Raw genomic sequence first — 20,010 nt, 5'->3', positions numbered from 1 at the left:
TGAAGGTCATGTTCAGAGGGCAGGAGAGATTAAGGGCAGAATTTTCAGACCCACGGGGCAGATGGGGCTTGAAATATCAGAACCAACCAGCGCACCGGCTTCCCGACACCGTTCCTGGCACTGGCCATTTTGGTCGATGATCGTTCAGGTCCAGCTGGGCTGCCAGCCCCCAAGAGACAGCCAGTCAGTTAGGCTCATTAGGATTTTCAGTTTCCCAAGGCAATGCTGCCTGGAGGCTGGCACTCAGCTGCAGGCCAGGGTGCCAACACTCCAAGCAGGCCTACAGGCCCTCCTTGCCTGCTGAGGTGGGTGTGCACTGAAAGGTCATCCTGTAGAGAGATTTCCCCCATGCCCCCCCACCCTCCCTACCCACAGTTGTTTCCTGGCTGCTTTCTCAACTATTTAATTTTTTAAGTAGCTGAGAGGGCAGCTTCATGTTGAAACATTCTTACATTCATTGCAGCTGGCTGTTTCTCTGAAGCTTAAAGACTTCTGATTGTCTCCCCATGCTTGGAGAGTCCCTTAACTGAACAGGGAACCTGTCTCCATTCCAGTTAAGGAGCACTCCAGGGCCGGGTTGGGGACCCGGAGACAGTCCTGGTCCCTGTTTCCTGCACCAAAATGAGCATTCAACCCTAAATGTCAAAGGGTTTCATGGTGCAGGGCCAGAGGGAGTGGTAGTAGGACAAGTAAAGAAACAACAGATGTGTCTGGAGGAGGCATGCATGGCAGTATGCTGGATAGCTGCGGTCTGAAAGCAAAGAAAAGGAAATAAAGGAAAAACAAGAGAGAAAAAAACCTACAAAGAAAAATGAAAAAATAAATTGGGGGCAGAGGTTGAAATCTAAAATTGTTGAACTCAACTGTAAGGTGCCATGGAAGATTAGATTCTGTTCCTCAAGCTTGCATTGAGCTTCATTGAAACACTGAGAAAGGTCAGGGTAAGAGCAACATTGAGAATGAAAATGACAGGCAACTGGAAGCTCAGGATCATGCTTGAAGGCTAAATGGAGTTGTTCCACAAAGTGGTCACTCAGTCTGTGTTTGGTCTCCCCAGTGTAGAGGAACCCACATTTGAGCAGTGATTACAGCACACAAAATTGAAATAAGTACAAATGAATCACTGCCTCACTTGGAAGGAGTGTTTGGGGCCTTAGATGACAAGAAGGGAGGAGGTAAAAGGCCAGCTGTCATATCTCCTGTTCTTGCATGGAAACGTGTCGTGGAAAGGGAGGAGTTGTTGGGAGTGACTGAGGAGTGGACCAGGGTGTTGTAGAGGGAGTGCTGAAAGTGAGTGGAGGGAAGTGTTTGGTGGTGTTGGAACTGGTGGTGTTGGAACTGGTGAAGGTTGATCCATTGGATCCAAAGGCTGGTGGTGTGCAAGGGGAACCTCATCATAGCTCTGGAAAGGAGGGTCAGGGGTGAATGCAGAAGCATGTGAAATAGAAGTGTCACAGTCAACGGCCCCATCAATCATGGTGGAGGGAATCTTCAGCTGAGGAGAAAGGAAGACATATCAGAAGAGCTAGTACGGAAGGTTGTATCACCTGAACAAGATGCAAAGGAGATGGAGAAACTGGGAAAATGGAATAGAATCCTTACAGAAAGCAAAGTGTGAGGAAATGTAATCAAGGTAGCAGTAAGAGTCAGTGGGCTTTTTGTGTTGATTGGCCTATTCCTGGAAGTAGAGGCAGAGGCCTGGATTTTCACAGAGATGTCAAGGCTGTGCTGCAATCCGAAGTGGCAGATGGATCCGTAAGTCCCATCCCCATTTTCGGCAAAAACCAGAGTACCACATGTGGGAAACATGAACTCAGAAGGGCCATTTGAACTCGGTGCTGAGTTCAAATAGACCCCATTTTTCACTGCAGCAAGGGTCTTATCCTGCAGCGTGGGCATTACAAATCCTTAAAGAGGTCATTAATGTTCTTGAAGGGCTGACAAGGCCTGTAGAACTATCAAGGTGTCAAGTTAAATGACCAGCTTTTGAAAAAGTGAAAAAATCAGCAGCCCTAGGTTGGATTCGCAGAGTCAGGAGATTTTCCGGCTTGGCGAACCTGACCTTTGGAAATGACTGCCCATGGGTCAGATTTTTGGTCTGTGCGTAGGAAGGCTGAAAGAGAAGTTAGGAAGGGCAAACCTGGAATGAATGTACAGGCCAGCAGGTGCGGAGGGGGGCTGGGCACAAGGCCTGCCTCTGTGCCCCTGCACTGTGTTTAAAAAAATAAAAAATAATAATAAATCAAAAAACAGCTCTATTCCTTACCACCTCCTCACACTCCCTTTGTTCAATCCATACTAATGTATCCCAACTCCTACCCCCCCACCCACCCCCTAAGGCCCCTCACACTCCCTCTGCCAACTTAGTGCCCGCTATCCACTTCCATTGCCCCAGTCCCACTATGCCAACTTAGTGCCAACTCATGCCAACCCATGTCCCCCCACTCATATTTGCCCTTAACCCCTCCATGCCAAGTCATCCAGTATCCTTATACAGTTCTTTAACAGCTTTGACACTTCCCGGAAAAATCTGACAGCTGGACAGTTCTTTAACAGTTCCTTGACAGCTGGACAGTTTCAATGAGTTTATGCATAAGAAGTGCATAATCATGTTCACTTTTAACAATCCCAAAGGGTGACTTAACTCTCCCAATGGGTGCCTTAACTCTCCCAAAGGGTGCCTTACCTCTCCTAAAGGTGTCCCAGGACCCTATCCAAAGGGGTACCTTACCTCTCCAAAGGGGTACCCTGGCTATTCAAATGAATCCTCCAAATTTGTGTGTAACCTATCTTCATCTTTGAGAGTTGATAAAAATCATTTCTAGCAGTTTCAATCACTGTTTGTTGACTTAACCCTAAGTGCTATCTTTATAGCATTATTACTGTCTGATTGCTTTCCATAACCTATCATTATTACAGTAGGGAGTTATAAGTTTACAGTTTGATTGACAACTCAAAAACATTATTAAAGGATTAGTTGTCTTTGATGTGGAGTTTTGAATACAACTATTTGTTTTGGTAAGGGATTAAGTAATTGAGAGGATTTAAATGTATTGATTGGGTGTTCATGAATTGGAGTGTTTTGTTTTTATATATATATATATAAATAGTGAAGTCTGTAATAGATATTTAGAACTTCATTTTATTTCACCTCAACATGGCTCCTGAGGTCTTCCAGTTGTGGATTGTGTGTGTGTTGGCATGGAGGGAGTAAGGGCAAAGGATGGCGGGTGGGGGTCATGAGTTGGCACTAAGTTGGCATTGGGACTACAAGGAGCCACGGGAGTGAGTAGGGGTGTCATCAGTTGGCACTATGTTGGCATAGGTCTGTAAGGGGCATGGGGGTGGGTAGAGACATTTGTTGGCATGGAGGGCATGAGGGGGTCATTGGGTGGTTGGGGGCATGGGTTGGCATGGCAGCTATGAGGAGCCATTTGAGGTGAGTTAGGGGCATGGTTGACATGAGTTGACATGTATAGGCATGTGGAGTGAGGCGGTTGAAGGCCCAGAGAATTGAGGCAGTCCTTTTAAACAGCCCGCCTCGGCACTCGCCAGGCGCTGTGGCCACCTCTGATCTGCTTCCAGAGGAGGCGACCACAACTGCATCCCACACCCACACCACCCGGAACAAAGACCTTACTATCTGGGGCACTGCATTTGAGGTAGGTGTGGCAAGGGGGGAAATTTTTCAACTCCCGCTAGCCAACTCAGGAGTGAAAGTCCAAGCCAGAGAAGTTGAGAAAGGGAAGAGTCAGAGATGAACCATATGGTGGTGAGTGTAAGATGGTGAAGTATTTTGTCATTTCTTAACAATTAAGAATACACACACAGCTACCTGCTTCTAAACGCCAACTTTCTGTATGAAAAACAGAAGGTTCCTTTATTCCTTATTCTCCACCAGAGGGCAATACATCCAGGACTAAGCACGTCAGGTTTTATATAACAATTCTTTTTAACTAAAATGTCCTTTTACAAAAAAAGCATAAACATTAAACACAAACATCACATCTCCTCCCCCTTTAGCCAGGAACAAATCGGTCAGGCAGTTTGCAGATTCTCTTTGGTCTAGAGAGGAGTGTTGGCTCAGGTATCTCAGTTTGTTTGCTTAGAAATGGAAAAGGGTTCTGCTGTCCCACTTGTTTCTGTTCAGGTTCAACAGTTGCAGCTACAGCTGCTATAGATTTGTCAGTTGAATCAACTGGTTTCACCAACTGGAGCAGATGTTTCCCAGAAATCTTCCACTGGCTTGAGATCCCTGGAAATTTGGTTCCTTGGATTTGGCTTCTCTAATGTGGTCAGTGTGTCTCTTCCAGATTCCACAGGAAGATTCAACATCATAGGTCAGTGGTCCTCGACATTTGGTGATTCTTCCCAGGAGCCACTTCGGTGTCCCACAGTAATTTCGGACCCAAACAGACTGATCCAGATTAAACTCATGAGCTGGTTTACTTGTGTCATGTGACCTTTTCTGATCAAGTTGCCTTGAACCAATCTTTCCTTTCAAATCCGGACACAGCAAATCGATTCTGGTAGCAGTTGTCTTCCAAACATTAGCTCAGCAGGAGATACATCTGTTGTTGAATGTTGGAGTGTTACAATACATCATCAAAAAGTTCTTCAGCTTCAACTTCCAATCTGCCCTTCAATATAACTGTTTTGAATGCCTGGACAAAGCACTCTGCTCCACCATTTGAGGACAGATGGTAAGGCAAGATGAGAACCTGCTTGATCCCATTGCTTTTCAGGAATGTTCGAAATTCACATGATGTGAACCGTGTGCCATTGTCAGACACAATCTGCTCCAGCAATCCAAAATTAGTGAACACATTCCGGAGAGCATCAATGGTCTTTGCTGAAGTAGTCAGCTTCATGGGAATAACATGAGGCCACTTTGTGCGGGCATCCACCACAATCAGGAACGTATGTCTGAGAAGTGGTCCGGCAAAGTCCACATGAAGTCTCTGCCATGGGTGGTCAAGCCAAGCCCACGGATATAATGGTGCAGGAGAGGACTTCATTTCTTGGCATGGAAGGCAAACACTGACCATGCCTTTGATGTCTTTATCCAGGTGTGCCCACCATAAATGTAGATGAGCTAATGCGTTCATTTTGACGATTCCCACGTGACTGAGGTGAAGTTCTTCTAACACTCGTGTTTGGAATTTTGGAGGAATAACAATTCTGGTTCCCCATAACAAACAACCATCTTGCAGAGTCAGCTCAAATCTATGCATATAGTGAGATTTAAGCTCAATAGTCACTTCTTGAGGTACACACCAACTCTTCTGTGTGTACAGGTAAACATTAGAGAGCACAGCATCCCTCTGCATTTCAAATCAAATTTGATCAGCTTTAACAGGTAACATGTCTATCTGGTTCACAGTGAAAGCAATGACTTCACTTCGAGTTGTGGAGCTGTGGTATAACGGAAGTCTAGAAAGTGCATCTGCATTTCCATGATTCTCAGTACAACAAAATGTAATTTCATACTGGTAAGCAGATAAGATTAGTGCCCACCTTTGTAGGCGTGTAGTGGCAAGTGCCAGGGTTTGTGACTTCGGGCTACCAACTAGTCAAAGGCTTGTGGTCTGTAATTGACATGAATTTACACCCATATGATTATTAGTGGAGCTTCTTGACTCCATAGATTAGTCCAAGAGGTTTCTTCTCAATTCGGGCATAATTTTGTTCTGCTTTGGACAACATGCATGAGGCATATGCAACGGGCCTTTCAGGAAATGTGTGGAATATGACAGCTCCAACACCATATCCAGATGCATCACAAGCCAGGCTGACAGGTAATTTTTCATTGAAATGTGCCAGGACTTAAGCAGAATGAGCTCTTGCTTGAGTTCCTTGAAACTTCCCTGACAGGCTTGTGACCATTTTGCATTCTTCTTCAGCAGATTATTCAGTGGTGCTGCCTTGGTAGCCAAACTGGAAATAAACTTGCGGGTGTAATTCACAAGCCCCAAAAACGAACGAAGCTCCTTAACATTTTTGGGCTGTGGTGCATTCACCACTGCCACCAGCTTTCTGGGTGAGGTTGAGAGGGCAGGTTCATCGATCACATGTCTCAGGTACTCCACTGAGGACTTCAGTAACGAGCATTTGGATTTCTTACAGCGGATGCCGTATTTTTCCAGTCAACGCAGGGCCCTGCCTAGGTTCTGTAAATGAGTTGGGAGTTTTTTCCGAGTGATGAGTGAGTGTCATCTTGGAAGCAGATTACACCAGGGAGGCCCTGCAATATTTTTTCCATGTCCTGCTGGAATAAGGCTGGTGATGACACAATTCCAAATGGTAGTCATTTGTATTAATATAGACCTCTGTGTGTGCTGATAGTTGTATACTTCCTGGAGTCTTCACTCAGCTGCATTTGCAAAAATGCTTGTGAAAGGTCAAGCTTTGTGAATAATTCACCTCCATTCAGAGCAGCGAACAGGTCCTCAATTTTCAGTAGTGGGTACTGATGTACTTCCAGGAAAGGATTTATTGTGATTTTATAGTCTGATAGTCTGATCACATATTCTGACAGGCCCATCATCCTTCACTACTGGAACTATTGGAGCTGCCCACTCTGCATAATCAACTTTCTCAATTATCCTAAAGTTTTCAAGTTGTTCTAGTTCCTGCTCGATTTTCTGTCACATTGAGTAGGGAACTGAATGTGGTTTGAAGAACCTCGGAGAAGCTTCGGCCTTCAAAGCAAGTTTGGCTTCAATGTCTTTAATAACTCCAAGACCTTCTTTGAAGACATCAGTGTGCTTGTCTAACAAGGACTGCAACATGCACTTTGTTTATTTTATTCCAGTCCAGCCGAATTTCTTTTACCCAGTTCCTGCCCATAAGTGATGGATGATCCCCTTTCACAATGATAAGTGGCAACCTTGCTATTTGATCTTTATATTTAGCTTGAATATATTCACAGGCTCATCAGTGTAGGTGCTAAGCTGGAGGAGGGTTTTCTCTAATAGGAATTTCTTGACAATTTTCTCCCATGTCTTCTCTGAAGCAATAGAAACAGGTGCTCCAGTGTCAATCTCCATTTCAACCATTTTACCATTTAACGAAATGCCAACTTTTAGTCCTTCATCTAGTTTCAGGTCAGACTGATGCAATGGGATGAAACATTTAAGTTATGAAGAGAGGCTGGATAGACTTGGGTTGTTTTCATTGGAGCAGAGAAGATTGAGGGGCGACCTGATCGAGGCGTACAGGATTATGAGGGGCATGGACAGGGTGCATAGGGAGCAGCTGTTCCCCTTAGTTGAAGAGTCAGTCACAAGGGGATATAAGTTTAAGGTGAGGGGCAGGAGGTTATGGGGGGATGTGAGGAAAAACGTTTTTACCCAGAGGGTGGTGACGGTCTGGAAAGCGCTGGGAGGGTGGTGGAAGCGGGTTGTCACACATGCTTTAAAAAGTACCTGGATGAGCACTTGGCACGTCATAACATTCAAGGCCATGGGCCAAGTGCTGGTAAATGGGATTAGGTAGGTAGGTCAGGTGTTTTTCACGTGTTGGTGCAGACTCAATGGGCCTCTTCTGCACTGTGAGATTCTGTGATTCTGTTAATACAATTGCTCTTCTTCACTGTCACTGTTAGTTTAATTTTCTGTCTCATTTGGAGTAATGCGCCTTTTTAAACTGCCTGTTTATTTTCAAGCACAACTTGCCTGTGTGCTCCTTGTGATGCCCTTTTCTTGGTGGTACTGCTTTACTGTGATCACCTTTGATCTACATGCTCGCTGTATGTGTCCTTTTTTTACACAGTAGCGACAATCAGCGGTTTTACACTTACAGACCTTTGCATTACGGCCCTATTCCATTAACGTGGCTGGAAGCAAGTATACCCTGACTTTACTATTTTAACTTCGGCATTGTTAGAATGCGCTTTCAAATCTCCAGCTTGTTTCTCGGCCATTTCTATGCTTTGCACAATCTCTAACACTTTCTTCAGTGTCAACTCTTGCTTTGCCTACAATCTACGCTGAATTCTTTCATTTCTTAGTCCACAAACCAAGCAATCACGCAACTCTTCTTCCAAGTAACCTTTAAAGTCACAATGTTCTGCTAATTTTCTCAACTCAGCCAGGAGCTGGGAATCTGACTCACTTTCATGCTGTTCTCGTCAGTGACACTTGAATCTCTCGACAACAGTTGCTGGTCTGGAATCGAAGTGCTTTTTCTAAACGTCCACAAACTCTTTAAAGCTTTTGTTTGTTGGCTTGTCAGGAGCAACGAGATTTCTCAGTCAAGTGAAATTTTTCATTCCAGTGACTAAGAAACACTGAGGCCTGCTTTTCCTCTTCAATCTCATTGGCAATAAAAAACTGTTCCATTTGCTCGACATAAACTACAAAGTCCATAGTAGGTGGATCAAAAGCCTCTAAAGCCCCTAGTAATGATGATTCCATCCTCGTCGTCAATTGAAGTGTTTTGTCAATTTTTTAACAATTAAGAATACACACACAGCTATCTACTTCTGAACTCCAACTTCCTGTATGTAAAACAGAAGGTTCCTTTATTTCTTATTCTCCACCGAGGGCAATACATCTGGGACTTAGCACACTCTACTGTCAGATTTTATGTAACAATTATTTTTAATTAAAATATCCTTTTACAAAAAAAGCATAAACATTAAACACAAACATCACAAATAGAATTTGAAAGCAATGTTCCAGTTCAGGCAGGAAATGGCACTGAAACAGTCATCAATGTACTGGAAAAAGGAGGTGAAGGAGGGAGCCTGATCCACAAATCCCACAAAAAGGTAGGCATAGCTAGGACCTATGCGGTACAAATAGCAACACCTTTAATTTGGAGGAAGTGAACGCAGTAAGTGTCAGGACACTTGCGTCTTACTGAACGGCGGAACAGGCTCGAGGGGCCGAGTGGCCTACTCCTGCTCCTAATTCATATGTTCCTATGTCGCCAGCAGCAGTCCAAATGTAAATCCCTGCAGAAGAATAAGAATGGGAGAAGATCAGCCGCAAGCCAGCAGATATGCTTAGGATCACTGTGGAGCTGCGAAGAACATTCCTACTCCCCCTGGCTCCACATTAAACTTTAAAATAGAACATCTTTTTGGTGGCAGCTGATTAGTAGTGTGCAAACACATCTGGAAAACCTGAGCAGAGCCTGCCCAATGTTTGCTCTGTTCAAAACAGCCCAATTTCCATAAGGGGTTCAACTATGGGCGATGGATCCTTCATTAGCATTTCCAAGGGGTCTAAGGCCCTTTTTGAGGCAGCTTCCCAAGATACTTAACAAATAGCCTCACCCAGTATTGGATTAGACATCTTTCAGGTGCCTTTGAGGCACAAGCCACTGGTCCCTGAAATTGGCCTATGTCATCTCTATCCCTTATCTGCCGGCCTGAGGTCAGTTTCTATATTTATAATGATGGCGTACTCGGCCATGGAAACCTTTTTAAAAAAAACTCTCAATTTCTTCAATGCTCTTTTGGCTAGCCATCCTACCTTCAATCATCATAAACTTCAATTTTCCAGTGCTCTGCAATTGCCCTACGCTAAATCTTACTCATTCACCGCACCTTTCTGATCATCATTAATTCGGGTCTCACAATGCTGTGAATTCAAAATCCTCATTCTTGTTTATGAATCCCATCATCTTCACAATCTTTTCCAATCCTATGTGTCAGAAGCTGTGTTACAATCCTCTGAGACTGTTGCTCTGCTGTGCGTTCTCCCCTTTTTGCAATTTTCTCTCCCTACCCTTAAAAGTCTTCTCAGAACCTATCTTTATGGTTATTTATTTGTCTCCTCTTCTAATTCTTCTATTCTTGCTTGATTTCTCCACACTCTCCCATGTAGTGTCTTGAAGTGTTTCATTATGTCAGAGGTGTGTCAGCCCTGCCTCTATTGATAGCACTCTCATCTGAGTCAGAAGACTGTGGGTTCACAGTTTTACACAGTGAGGAATTGAGATTTTGTAATAAGATTTGTGGATAAATTAATTAAAATGCATGTTCAATATAAGACACCATTTTGAGTCTGAAACCCAATGTACATTTTACATTTTCATACATGATACAAATCTATACAAACATATTCCACACAATAATTAGTATAATCAATGGCACTTGCCTCTTTGCACACACATTTTTATCATACAGATTAATATAGTCAGTGGCATTCTTCTGTATGTCTAAGTGCTTCAACAGTGGAGCAGGAAATAAATGCCTTTTCAGACTCGAAAGATGGGTAGAAAAGCAATATATTAGATATCAGCCATGGCTCAATTGTTAGCACTGGAAGTCAGAAAGTTGTGGGTTTAAATCCCACTCCAGAGACTCAAGCACGTAATCCAGACTGACACTCCAGTTCATTACAGAGGGAGAGTTACACTGTCAGAGATTTTTACGTTTTTACTTTAATGCATTTTCTTTATAATCATTGAATTAGCTTTTATGTGGTTTTAATAAAGGGGCATTATTTGCTTTTCCTTAGAGAATAACAGAAGTGGTATTGGTAAATAGTTTTATTTTTATTCATTTAATTTTACCTATTATTCAAGATGAGTAGTTGCCATTACTTTAATTTCTGTGTTTTTTTCTCTGTAAAGAATTCAAAAGGCTATAGATGTGAGTTTCCCATTTCACTGTTATGCTGTGTTCACTCAGCAGTAGGTACACTTACTAGGGTAAACTCATTTCAAGAATTCACAAATCAAACAAAGCCAGATTGGAGACAATGATGATGATGAAGATGACTGAAGGGACAAGTTGGATACTGCATAAGGACAAAAGATAACATTAAAAATGACAAAGTTGACCACAGCATCAATAAAAATCAGCATATATGAATAATGAGGACTTTTCAAACTAAGCTAACAACATTCATTTGAATTTTCATACTTAGCTTCTTACATAGATTTTGGATGGAAATTTATTTAATGTCCTTTTGATTTATTTTGATGTGATTTTTTTGTGTTCATTTAGGTGATGGAAATTGGTGCTGGAGAATGGAACACTGCTCTACCCAGTGTCAACACTGAGCACTCTCACTCTTGTGGAGCACAACTTGGGCCTGGGGAGGGGCAGGTATGCCCCAGAGACCTGGCTGCTGGCTAGCGGTGGAGGCAGGCTCCTGTGCCCCGTGGAGTGCCCCCCCCCCATGGCAAATGTTGCTCACCCCTCCACTGGAAGAGCCCCGCCCTGCCCTCCACAATGAGCACACACCCCCTGCTCCAGATTGTGCCAGGGCCTACCTGAATGGTCCTCTGAAGTCTGCCTCTTTCAGGCCTCTGCTATGGCTGCTGCTCCAGGGCCTCTTGCAGACCCAGCAGTGGCCACAATTCCCAGTGGCGCTGCTGGACTGAAGGGCTGCCGACCGAGCTGCCAGCCCTCTGATTGGCCAGCAGCTTTTGTAGGCAGACTCTTCACCTTTAAAGACACGGGAACCCTGATGGCAGACGGTTGACTCCTGATTGAATTTTAATCCCGTCAGGGCTCCCGGAAATGGTTACAGTGGGGTACAGCTTTCCGGCTGATGGATGGGGCCATTAAATGTGTGAAATTCCCACTACTCTGATTCAATAGTGTACTTTAACTCAAAATTTGGAATCAAGGCACCTTAAAGACCACTCCCAGTGTACTTCTATGACATTTTTTAAAGCAGCTAAGTTTGTACAATAAGATTCTTAATTTGTATCAAATGATGGGCCATTTTGAGCTCCTAACCCACGTCCACAAGGTTAAAACTATCCAAGCTCATTTTCCAAACAGCCAGGGCCCAAAAGTAATAGCATTCAACTTTCGCATTAGAAGCCCTACTCCATTTTCTTGCACTGCTCCTTTTACTGTGCCCACTCATCCCATACATTATTTTTAAGACAGTGATATGCTTTTAGTCCTCTGCCAATTCTGCTGTGGACTCTGAAAATTGGGAACCCTTGTTGTATCACCAAACATGGGCATATTTATACTTTGGGATACAATGTGTTAATTTACCAACCTCCTGCATTCCTTTTCACGGTATGGGCTGCATTTTAAAAACAGGTCAGGGTCCCGATCGGAGGCAGACAGGCAGGCATACAATTTCGCACTGCCAGCCTCTGTGCCAGGTCCCCACAACAATCCTGACTCTGAAGCATTGTGAAAGAGGCTGACTCATGGTGCGGGATTGAAATTTCCAGTTGAGCTCAGGATCTTAGCCAGGCAGCTGTCAGTTTAAAACAGAAAATAACTTTCCCTGCACTTGTCTGAATCCTCACATCCTCAGCTCCCACCTCAGCTGCTGGGAGTGCCAACCATTGATTGCTGGGTGGCATCTCATTGGCCCTCCAGTGTCAGGAGCCCACACACTGATCCTGATTGGACACAAGCCCAATTTCTATCAATTTCGCTGTCTCTAGATAGTTCTCTTTCTCTATAACTACCAATTTCTCGATGTCTACCAATTTCGCTATCTCTAGCTTGTTCCTTGCTCTGGCTTTTAATTGGCTGAAGCTTTGAAAATAGCAGCCGGTGTGTCCAAAGCACTGCTTCCCAAACTTTTTCCCACTATGATCTCGCTTTTACCCCAGAGTGAAGCTGTTGGGGGGGATTGGGAGGAGTGAGGGCGAGGGAGTTGTGAGAGGGTAGTGGGGTGAAGAGGGGGAGTTGTGAGAGTTACAGTACCATTTTGAAGGCTCGGAACTTGGCCCAAATTCCCTCCTCGACACTGCTGCTCACCGCTTCCCTCCACAACCCTGCTGCATGCTGCTTCCAACACAGACCCTGCCATTCACCACTTCCCTCTCCAACATTGCCGCTTGCTGCTTCCCTCCCACTCGCAGAATCTGCCACTCGCCATTTCCCTCCCTGACCCTACTGCCCGCTGTATCCCTCCCACTCATCGACCATCACTCCCAATTCACTGCTTTTCTTTTCCAAATCCTCACTATGAGCAAGGGCTCAGGGGCGAGGCACCGAGATAAGAGGAAGTGAACAAGGGAGCAGGAGAGGCTGCAGCGGACCCCTGCCCTGAGGGCAGCATAATGAATTCTGCTGTATCAACTCAAGGCAGAAAAGCGGAGACTGGCACCAGCAGATCTTGCAATAACAAGCCAGACTCTCGCCTTGGAGCATGCCGGGGAGTTGTAGTTCTCTCAAAGTTGTCTATTGTAAGAGTTGCATTAGGCTGCTCCACGGCAGCCATTGCAGTCTCAGTCCTTGTGACCTTAGGAACCCTGGTCTAAAGCATACCTTGCAAGGTCAGAATCCAAAACTAGCCAGCACATCAGGTTCCTGACCCCTATTTAAAAATTCAGGCCCATTATTCTTTTGTCTTGAGGCTGTGAACTATTCTTTCTTTTTGATTAGTTTTTCCTGTTTTCTTTTGTCTGTTGATGGCATCCACTAACTAACTGGTAGGGGCCTGATAACCACGTTTCTACCACTCTAAAGCTGACACTAGGATACATGCAAAGAAACTTAATGATAAGTTCCGTCCTTTAAGGGAGTACCTGGCTTCTGGGGAAAGTGAGTGTATAACATAGTGTTTTACACGGTTGTCTCTCTGAAATTAGCAGATCAGACTGTTTGGTTTTTCAGGGGAAATCCACATCTAACAACCTCATCATGCCTGGAATTTATGTCATTCACAATTTGTTAACTTTCCTTACGTTATTGTTCTATTTAGATATGGCAGAAATTGATGTATTAAAATGCAGGCAATCATAGAATAGTGTCATTATTGTATTCATTTTCTAATTGTTCATCAAACATGGTAGTTAACAAATTCACAATCAAAATAAAGAGGTTAGTAACGACAAGTAAAAGATCAAAATGCATATAGATTAATGGAATCAATTGTTTCTGTGACCACAGCCAACAGTCATATTAATGATAACATTGAATACACTTGTTTTGATTTATGGTAAGAATCATAATATCAGTAGATCCAGCATTTGAGACTGCTCTTTTTAAACCTTTCTGTTGTTTCTAGTAAAAATCTCAAATGTTTAGTGTACTCTACTTTGAAAACTAAAGCAACATTGTGGTTCTGAGAACAATGTTAGTGACATTTTACCATCATTTTTTAAAATGCTATTTTTTGTACCACACATCATTCTCTGGCCAGGTGACCCACTCTCAATCTTTCTCCATAACTACTGCTAGAAGGAATCAAAACTGACCTGAGTTGGTTCACCCTCTGATTTTCTCATGCGCACATTGAATCGGAGCTATTTGTGGATGTGGGCCCACACCTTACAATTTCATTGCATACATTTGCGAAAATAATATTGAGAAATTTGGTTTTATTTTGCAGTTATAGTATGCTAAAGAATGTACAATTTTTGTGTTTAATTTTCAGACCTGGATAAATGGATCACTGAAACCCCTATTGGGGTGGAAAACCTAGTTCTTTTATGCAGCAAAACAGCCTTTTGTGTTCAATTAACCACGTTTTCTATTAATTCTTTGTAAAGTTCTGCAACTGAAATTTTCCTCATGGACTGTAGAATAATGTGGAATTTATTGAGTTTTTCATGTGGTTTTTACTTAATTAAGCATTATACTTAATTTGAATTTCTGGTCCCTAAACCAGTATAAGCCTCTATTGATTTTTTGCAATGTATAGTAAGTGCATTCTGTTGAACAGCATGTTACCTTGTGAATTGCCCTGTTTGTGTCCAAGGCATGCTTCATTTCCCTAAATACTCATCTCCCTGCCCTGCAGTGAACCTAATGTCCTCGATGAATCCCAGGGACTGGCTGCTGAGATTAACCTTCCTAGGTACAGTGTAATGTTGCATTTATGTCAATGTACATGCTGGGAATCCTAATAACACTTTTGTTTGTCATTTAATAAGTCTTGTTATTTAGCTGTCATCTGATTTTTTCAAACAAAAATCATATTCCCATTCACCTGTCTTTAATCGCATAAATGTTGTATTGTTTTGTCTGTGGAACATGTGATTTAATTGAAAATCAGATATGTCATGAAAATGTTCCATTACACTAATGTTATCAACCCATGGTCTCATAATGTTCATTTGTGCACACATGCTTTTTAAACGATTGAGTCTTTGATGAAAATTGAATGGTGAAGGTGGAGGTGTGGCATAAAACATAACAGCATAAAAAGGTAAGAAAGAATAAAAACTCACTCATTTTAATGACTGATCGCTATTGCTACTGGAATAAATTCTCCATAATTTATTAAAATTACCCAAGACACCACTTCAAATAAGAGAAAACTGAAGTGCCCCCAGGCACCTCAAGGCAATTGGGTGAAATTTCAGAATATCAGTTTATTATTTGTTATCAAATATTAATGTTCTTGAAGCAAAAGAAACCTTTTGATCTTTCAGGCTGTTTACATTTCCTACTAGGTTTATCAAATATATATATATATATATATAAAATGTACAAATTCAAATTTAGTGTTGTTAAGGACCTCTCAGGTCTGAGCATTACAGAAATCATTGTTCTTGTGCCTATGCTATCATAAGAGAGTAATAATAAAGCTAGAATGATGGAAAATGAGGTGTAATAACATTACATTGTCACCTCCCTTAAATATATGTACCCTTATTTGCATGTATGCTTCTAAGCATGCAATAAATGTGGCAGTGAATGATACGAAAGTCGGAAGAATAGACAGGAATTCCGTGCACTGGGCTCCTGACTTGATTTTCACACCCATCTATTCTAGCATCATCAGAAATCCAGAGGAAAGTCCTGCCCAGAGTGCCTGTTCCAGTCATTCATCTTGACAGAATTATATCATTAGCAAACTCATCTGAGTACCTACTGCTCTACATACTATCTTGAATAATGGGCAATTATGGGCAATAGTGGTAGACAATTATGTGTATAAATGCAGCCCCTGATTCTGTTTTGTCTCCTATTGATCCTTTGGACTTAACAACATACTGTATCATAATCATTGCAGCAACTCTTGATCACTCTAACGTATTACTTTAAAGAACCTCTGCTTTTTTCTAACAGCTCTTCTTTCCTTTTAAGTTACTTAACAAAATGTTGCTTAGTGGATGAGTGCCTCAAAGTTATAATTTTAGTTTGAACATGACTTTAATTACAAAGACAATAAAAAACCTTTGGCTACACCCTGTGCATTTGAATGCGCCATGTCAGCTATCATTCAAATCCAACACACGCAGTCCCCCACTTCCCAATCCCAATAACTTTTTTGGGTGCTTTCCTTGACCCAAACTTTCATAGAATATATGCCATTAATCACTATGACATAGAATTCCTTTTTTATTTTTAATCTCATCTAAGACTCAAAACCATTGTCTTAGTGAGGAAAGTGACCAGCTAGTGGTCCAAAGGTTTTTAGCCATATCAAACCCTGTGGGTGCAATTTTCCCTGGCAGAGGCATGCATCGATGCATGCAAGGAGTTAAATCCCCTAAAAGTTATATCAGGTCAGGATCCTGACATCATCCTGGCCTCTTCCGGATTTCATTGTCGCAGGACTGAAAGGCTAGGGGATACTCATACAGTTGACAGGTAAGAAGTTAAAATATGCAAATAGGTCATTAAATACTGTTTTAACTCTCAATTCTAGATTTATCAGCCAGTCTACTGTTTCCTGACCTGTGATCAGCTCACAATGAGAATGAAGGCTGCAGATGTCAGCAAGGAAAAAGTTGCAGGGCCACAGGGAAAGGGTGGGAGAGGAGGACTAGGGGAGTTGTTCATGCAGAGAGGTGGCATGGACACAGCCAGCCAAATGGCCTCCTTCTGTGCTGTAACTAATCAACAATTCTATATCCACCATGAAAACTCGAGCCTCTAGTGCTCCAAGACATCAAGAGGGGCCTGTCTGTAGACCCTGTGCTGGGAGTGGTGGTCTCGCTTCCTTGGAGCTGAATCTCTGTTCCATCCCCTCTGCCCTGAGGAACAGCATGTAGCTGAAAAGAAGGCAGCTCGTGCTCGTCTTGTTCTTCATCAGACTTATAAGGTAGAGCTGGTTGTGAGTATTGGTTGCTCAGTTAGAGATGTGAGGAGGTGCCTGAAGAGAGAGGAATGAGTGGAGCTGCAAGGTGTGTTGGTCAGATGAGTGCTGCACAGGAGAATGTTGGGAAAGCCAGAGTCTGGGGCTTGGCACTTGAAAGTGTTATACCACTCACCTCTTCTGCCCTCCTGATGTCCTGGATCCTCTTGGTGCACTGTCTCCAGGTTGGAGGGACCACACTCCTGCTGCTGACTTCCTCAGCCACTTCCCCCGTGCCTGCTTGAAAGAAGAGCTCCCTTCTCTGTCATCCCTCAGCAGTGGACATTAGGACTCCAGGTAAGAGTGAGATACCCAGGGGGCAGCCTTCCTGGGTCACCTCTCCATTCCTGATGTTGTTGCAGCCTCAAAAATCCAAGTGCTGGTGAGCTATTCTGGCCCATGTTGTGGTCCCTTTCATGAGAAATTCTTCATTTGACAATCCAGTAGGTCATCCTATCCACTTTCTGTGATCGGTCAAGTAACCCAGTGGTGGGAGGTTAATACTGTGGCTCAGTTAAAGAGCCTCAGCAAACCGTTGCTTGCTGTCAACAGGTTCAGGACCTGCAAATGTTCCCACCATTTGACAGGGAGTAAGTTGGAAAAGTTCCACCCTGTGGCTAGAAGCAAGTAATGCAGTAATCTATCCACAGCTACATGACTGACTGCTGTGCCCTCTGATCGATTTGATGTCAAATAACTGAGGAACGTTGGAAAGGGAGTAGAGAGCACAATGCTGAAGAGATTTGCAGCACCTTTGAAGTTCCAAGACTGTTTAGACAGCAATCTAGAAAATTAACAAAAGATGGCCAATAGATTTGAAATTCTGATAGCCAAAGTACAGTCCTGATGTGAATAAAATTAGTTGCTTGAGCTCTGTAACTTAAGTGGTAGATATGGATAGTGGACTAGAAATTGGACAGCACCATTCTTTTGGGTGCAGGGCCGTGATGTGCAACCTGCCACGCCCATTCCAATCAAAGTTCAGCAGCACTGCATTGGAAGCTCAGGTGAGCGAGATGGACTCCAGGAGGGACAATATGGCTTGGATGTTTGCTGAGTTGTAATGAGACGGGAGCTCTTTAAAAATGGCAGCATATCCTGATTCCGGGATTCCTGACCCCATTCCCGGGCTGTGTGATTTAAGGGCACCTTTCAAAGTTGTGGGCTAGTTCAGGTTGCAAGTCCCCACATGGCACTCCCGACCTGACCAACTCCATTATGGACATTGGCATTGCATGTCATAGACTTCTGCAATTTTCATGGGATCGGATCAGGTTTTAAAGGAGTCAGTGAACCACAGTTTGCATGAATGGACCTTTCAAAGCATGAGTTCAAAAGCTCCTCCGCATGCCCCCTATGCCAAGCTATCCCCCTCCACCTGCCCCCCCATAGCCCTTCATACACCCTATGTCAATCTATGCCCCTCCCCCACCCCATGGTGCCACATGTCCCCAGTGCAAAGCTTCTTCCCCAACCCAACCTGCATGGCCCCTCATGCCCCCTGTGCTAAGCTTTGGCACTTCCATGCCCATTGACCCACTGTACAGCCAAGAATAAGGCTAGTTGAGAGCCCAGGGACCCATTACTCTGATGAAACACCTGAGTCCCAGGGAAAACATTGCATGATTGACAGATATGGCTCTCTGAACTCTGTTGTCAAATGCACAATGTTTATTTGCACAAGGTTAAGAGATTTCAAGTACTTGCAGCTTCTGTTATTGATACTTTAAAGGGTCTGGATGATTGACACTTTTATTGGGTTGTAGTGAAAGGAGCTTTTCACATAGTGGAAAATGATGAATAATTTACTTTTTTAAAGTTTTTTACATATCCTACTGTCACTACAGGGTTCAGTGGTTCTATACAGTGTATAGTGGGCCATTGGGCACGGAAGTACCATAGCTTGGCTTAGGGGGCATGAGGGACCATGTTGAGTGGGTGGAGGCATAGCTTGGCACGGGGTATGAGGAGTCATGGAGGGGTGGGTGGGGGCCATAGCCTGTCATGGGGGCATGAGGTTGCATGGATGGGGCAGGGGGAGGGTGAGGGGGTGTGAGGGCAAGGGCAAAAGGGCCGTTCTGTTTTTATTTTAACTGGGGCAAAGCCTCACAATGCCAAGGCGGGCCTTTTAAACAGCTCACCATGGCACCTGGCAGCCCTTATAGCTGCCTCTGACCTCTTTCCTGGGTTTGCTGGCCCAACTGAAGCCTGCATCTGCCCCAACCAGGCAATGAAGATCCTGCCTTTGCAAGCACTTTCTTTCCAAGTGGGCAGGCCGAATCACAAATTTTCCCAACTTCCACACTACCCACCTTGTTGATGAAAGTCTAGGCCTATGTTTTTGTGGGTTGGCAGGAAGTCCTCATGCTCCAGCTTGAGGGAGGGAGGGGCGTCAATGCTCAGAATCTGGTCCCCAGGACATGACAGCAGTGCTAAAAAGTACAATAACTTTCCACCTATGGTCAAGGTGAGTGAAAGCATCTTTACATTATTTCTTTTTTATTCATTTACAGGATGTGGGTGTCGCTGGCTAGGCCAGCATTTATTATCCATCCCTATTGCCCTTGAGAAGGTGGTGGTGAGCTGCCACCTTGAACTGCTACAGTCCCTATGGTATAGGTACACCCACAGTATTGTTAGAGAATTCCAGGATTTTGACCCAAAGACAGTGAAGGAACAGCAAGGCGGTGGCATTGTCACTGACTACTATTCCAGAGACCCAAGGTAATGGGGTCCCAGGTTCAAATCCCACCATGGCAGATGGTGAAATTTGAATTGAATAAAAATCTGGAATTAAAAGTCTAATGATGACCATAAAACTATTGTCAATTGTCATAAAAACCCATCTAGTTCACGAATGCCCTTTAGGGAAGGAAATCTTCTGTCCTTACCTGGTCTGGCCTACATGTGTGACTCCAAGCCCACAGCAATGTGGTTGATTCTTAAATTGCCCCTGAACAAGGGCAACTAGGGATGGGCTATAAATGCTGGCCTAGCCAGTGACGTCCACATCCCATGAACGAATAAAAAAAAGTCA

The 20,010-nt window shown here is 43.6% G+C and overlaps 1 protein-coding gene across 1 annotated transcript in view; it reads left to right on the top strand.

Moving 5' to 3' along the window:
• unc80 (unc-80 homolog (C. elegans)) overlaps positions 1-20,010 on the top strand; it is a 535,199-nt gene that overhangs the window by 498,955 nt on the left and 16,234 nt on the right. The window contains exon 61 of the mRNA XM_078551715.1: positions 14,688-14,744. Within this exon, the coding sequence (XP_078407841.1) occupies positions 14,688-14,744 (57 nt within the window). The remainder of the gene's footprint in view (positions 1-14,687; positions 14,745-20,010) is intronic.

The sequence above is a fragment of the Cetorhinus maximus genome, chromosome 11, assembly GCF_964194155.1.
Source record: "Cetorhinus maximus chromosome 11, sCetMax3.hap1.1, whole genome shotgun sequence".
Classification (NCBI taxonomy): Eukaryota; Metazoa; Chordata; class Chondrichthyes; order Lamniformes; family Cetorhinidae; genus Cetorhinus; species Cetorhinus maximus.
This window is presented reverse-complemented; position numbering and strand designations above follow the sequence as displayed.